This window comes from Eimeria tenella, genomic scaffold, assembly GCF_000499545.2.
Source record: "Eimeria tenella Houghton genomic scaffold, Eth_scaff266, whole genome shotgun sequence".
NCBI classification, from domain to species: Eukaryota; Apicomplexa; class Conoidasida; order Eucoccidiorida; family Eimeriidae; genus Eimeria; species Eimeria tenella.
Genome location: NW_013542536.1, coordinates 7,888 through 11,838, shown reverse-complemented (window position 1 = coordinate 11,838; position 3,951 = coordinate 7,888). Strand labels below are relative to the sequence as shown.

Here is a 3,951-nt window from a genome sequence, read left to right as displayed (position 1 = left end):
AAGAACCCCTACCTGCGCCCTCAACGGCCGCGCTGTCCTGTGGAAGGAGATGCATTTGCCTTCAGAGTTGCGGCAAGTGGCTCCCCTGCCTTTTTGCTGCTGCTGCTACCGTTGCTGCTGCCGCTGCTGCTGCTGCTGCTGCTGCGGAACTTGCTAGTTTGGCCACGGCTGTGGGGTACCCAGGTGGGCGCTGCTGCTAACGAGTGCAGCATCTGGGAAAAGGCCTTCAAGAGCTCGTTGCAGCAGCAGCAGCAGCAGCAAGAGCTGCTGCTGCTGCTTGTGCTGCTGCCACACTTACTGGTCTTGGAGTTGTCGCTACTGCAGCCGCCGCTGCAGCTGCTGCTGCGGAGGTGAGCTGCTGCTCAAATAAGTAGCAAAAAAGGAGCCGATATCCAGTGCTGCAGTGAAGCTGTACGGCTTGCTATCTGCTGCTGCTGCTGGTGCTGCTGCGGCGACCGCTGCTGCTGCTGCTGCTCCAGCAGCAACACCCACCGCAGCCCTGAAGAGACGAGCACAAATTAGTCTTAATAAGCCACAAAAGGTATTAGTCATGAAATGAACAAACAAATTGCTGCAGAGGATCGCTTCAGCGCATGCAATTTGCAGAAGCCTTCCTCGCTGCTGCTGCTGCTGCTGCTGCTGCAGCAGCCAAGGGCCACTGGGCAGCAGCAGCAGCAGCACCTTGTCTTCCGCAAGTCACTGCTGTAGAAAAAGCCAAAGCGACAAAGGATGCAAAATGTAATTGTTTTAGCGGCGCTGTGGCTGTCCCCCCAGCAGCAGCATCAGACGCAGCAGCAGCAGCAGCAGCTGCAGCAGCTGCAGCTGCTGCAGCAAGTGACCCAAGGGGGCCCCCGCGAGTAGATGGGGCGCATTTTTCAGCATTTCCGGTTGGCACTAAACTGCCCTAGAGTTTTATTCTGTGCTGCAGCGAGCCGGCCCTCCATCTACGAGGCGCAGCAGCAGCAGCAGCCGCAGCAGCAGCAGCAGCACCAGCTGTGGCAGCGCCTGCTGCTGCGGTCACACTATGCGGCTGAACGCCAGGGATAGCAAATGCCTGCAGCAAGACCCCAGGACAAATTGGCAGCAAACAGCTGTCGCATTGAATCAGCATCTGGGGCTTAGGGTTTAGGGTTTCGGCGTTAGGGTTTAGGGTTTAGGGTTTAGGGTTTACGGTCCAGGACTCGGGATTTGGGGTTGTGTGCGGGTCTGTGGAGAAGGCAACTGCCCCTAAAGTCCAAAGACTGTTGTTGGCCTCACTGCAGCAGCAGCAGCAACAGCAACAGCAGCAGCAGCAGCAGCAGCAACAGAAGAAGAAGCTGCAAATGCAGCCGCAACAGTCAATGCAGCAGCAAGCTTCGTCGTGCCATCGCAAGAGGTCGGAGACCCGCCCCGCGCCGCAGCATGGCAGCAGCAGCAGCGCTTGCTGCTGCTGCAACAGCTGCTGCTGCGGCGCTTCCGGCTTCGCCCATGGTGAGACGCTGCAGCAGGAGCAGCAAGAGCAACAGCAGCAGCAGCAGCAGCAACAGCAGCAGGAGCAGCAAGAGCAACAGCAGCAGCAGCAGCAGCAACAGCAGCAGCAGCAGCAACAACAACAGCAGCAGCAGCAGCAGCAGCGTCAACGCCACCTGCACCCAAGACACATGCACTGGACAGACAGTGCAGCAACTGCTGAGGCCCCTTCAGACGTCTACCGCACGGCAGCAGCAGCAGCAGCAGCAGCAGCAGCGGCTGCTGCTACACCCATGAACAGCAGCTTTCTAGAGACTCTGCAGCAGCGCGCCCATGAACTTTCCACCCTGGTGTCTTGGGGTGCTGCAGAGCACCACGAGATGCTGCTGCTGCTGCAGCAGCAGCAGCAGCAATGCGAGCTGAGGCTTCAGCAGCAGAAGCAGCAGGCAGAGGCCTTGAAGCAGCAGCAACGCTGTAAGTTCGCGCTGCAGCAGCAGCGACTGGAGCGCGCCTATGCTGCACTGCAGCAGGACTTCGAGGCGAACTACCGGCTGTTTGCAGAAGCAGCAGCAGAGCAGCAGCAGCAGCATCAACAGCTGGAAGCAGCGCTCAACGAAGCGCGGCAAAAGCTGCAGCAGCAGCAGCAGCTGGAAGCAGCTCTCAAGGAGGCGCAGCAGCAGCTGCAGCAGCAAGCTAGTGAGGCGGAGGAGCTGCGGCGCAGCAATTCGCAGCTGCAGCAGCAGAATGCCAGCTGGGAGCAGCAGTTGCGACAGCAACAGCTGCAGCACCAGCAGCAGACACAGGAGCTGCAGCAGGAACTGGAGCAGCAGCAGCTGCAGCAGGAGAAGCTGAAGCAGGCCTGCGAGCGTGAGGCTTCGCTGAAGCGAAAGGCCCTGCTGCAGCTGCAGGAAGCAACAGCAGCAGCAGCAGCAGCAGCGGAGCAGCAGCAGCAGCACCACCAGCACGTCCTAGAAAGCATACAGAAAAGGTGTGCTGCAGAGGTTGAACGGGAAGCTGCAGCAGCTGCTGCAGCGCGGCAGCAGCAGCTGCTGCTGCAGCAGCAGCTTGCGGCTCTCAACAACGGGGCGACGAAGCCTCTGACAGCAGCAGCAACAGCAGCAACAGCAGCACCGGAGACAGCAAAAAAAATGTGCGGGGAGTGCGAGCGACTGCAAGAGGAGATGCAGCAGCAGCAGCAGCAACTGGAAAAGCAGCAGCAGCAGCTACACGAGGAGACAGCAGCGCGCATGCACGCAGAAGCGGCCCTCAGCAGCAGGCAAGAGACAGTACAGCACCAGCAAGTTTTGCTGCTGCAGCAGCAGCTCCTTATTCAGCAGCTAGAGCAGCAGATGCTGCCGGACCGGCTGCACGCGACAAGCAGTAGCAGCAGCAGCAGCAGCAGCAGCAGCAGCAGCGAGACACTAAGCAGAGGCCCGGGAGCATCTCGCATTGCAGCAGCAGCTGCCGCCTCTGGAAGCGGTCAGCAACAAAGCAGCGCAGCAGCAGCAGCGGTGCCACCCTCTGCACAGCAGCAGCAACAGCAGCAGCAGCAACAGCAGCAGCAGCAAGGAGAGCAACAAGAGCTGCAACAACAGCTTCGGGAAGCCACTAGTGTGGTGTTGCGGCTGTTGCGGCAGCTCGATGGAGGCAATGAGGAACAGCAGCAGCAGCAGCAGCAGCAGAGTCTTGTCCCGCTGGCTAAAGCTGTTGAACAACGGCTGCGGCATTTGCTGCAGCAACGCGAAGACCAGCAGCAGCAGCTGCAGCAGCAGCAGCTGCTGCTGCTGCACCAAGCAGAGCAGCTACGACAGCAGCAAACGCTGCATGCGTCGCACCTTGCTGCGCAGCGAGCAGAGCACGAACAGGTACGGCCACCGCCGCTGCTGCGCCAAGGAGGCTGCTGCAGTTGCTGCTGCTGCTGCTGCTGCTGCTGCTGCCTCATGCGTTTGCTGCGCGCACGTTGTGGGGCTGCAGGCGTTGCTGCGCCTGCAGCAGGACATGCATCAGCAGCTGGAGGCCCTTTCAAGACAGCTTTCGAGCAAGGTGGGGATATGGCGCCGCAGCAGCAGCAGCAGCAGCAGAGCAGCAGCAGCAGCAGCAGCAGCATCAGGGGCATGTAGCGCGCGACCCCCCTGTGATGCAGTGCTTGCTGCTTCTTGGCTGCAAACTTGCTGCTTGCTGCTGCTGCAGGAAAGGGAGATTGTACAGGCAGATGACCGGCTGAAGCGAGCGGAGTCGCAGCTGCAGCAGCAGCAGCTGCAGCAGCTGCAGCAGCTGCAGCAGCAACAGCAGGGATTCGCAGTCGGCACGCCAGAAGTAGCGAGGAGCGCTTGGGCGACGACCTGGAGCCGCAGCAGCAGCAAAGGCCGCAGAAGTGAATCTGCTACTGCTGCTGCTGCAGCAACGGCAGATGCTGCAGCAGGCACCAGGCGCAGCAGCTCGCTGCAGCTCCACCGCAGCAGGGAGAGCAGCAGCAGCAGAAGCAGCAGCAACAGCAGCAGC

The 3,951-nt window shown here is 60.5% G+C and overlaps 1 protein-coding gene across 1 annotated transcript in view; it reads left to right on the top strand.

Moving 5' to 3' along the window:
- Window positions 1–1,178: 1,178 nt before the first annotated feature.
- Window positions 1,179–3,951, top strand: part of ETH_00017595 (uncharacterized protein) — a gene marked incomplete at both ends in the record, with an annotated part of 8,693 nt that continues 5,920 nt past the window's right edge. Inside the window, 3 exons of the mRNA XM_013375303.1 lie at window positions 1,179–3,314; window positions 3,424–3,492; window positions 3,640–3,951. Coding sequence (XP_013230757.1) covers window positions 1,179–3,314; window positions 3,424–3,492; window positions 3,640–3,951 — 2,517 coding nt within the window. The remainder of the gene's footprint in view (window positions 3,315–3,423; window positions 3,493–3,639) is intronic.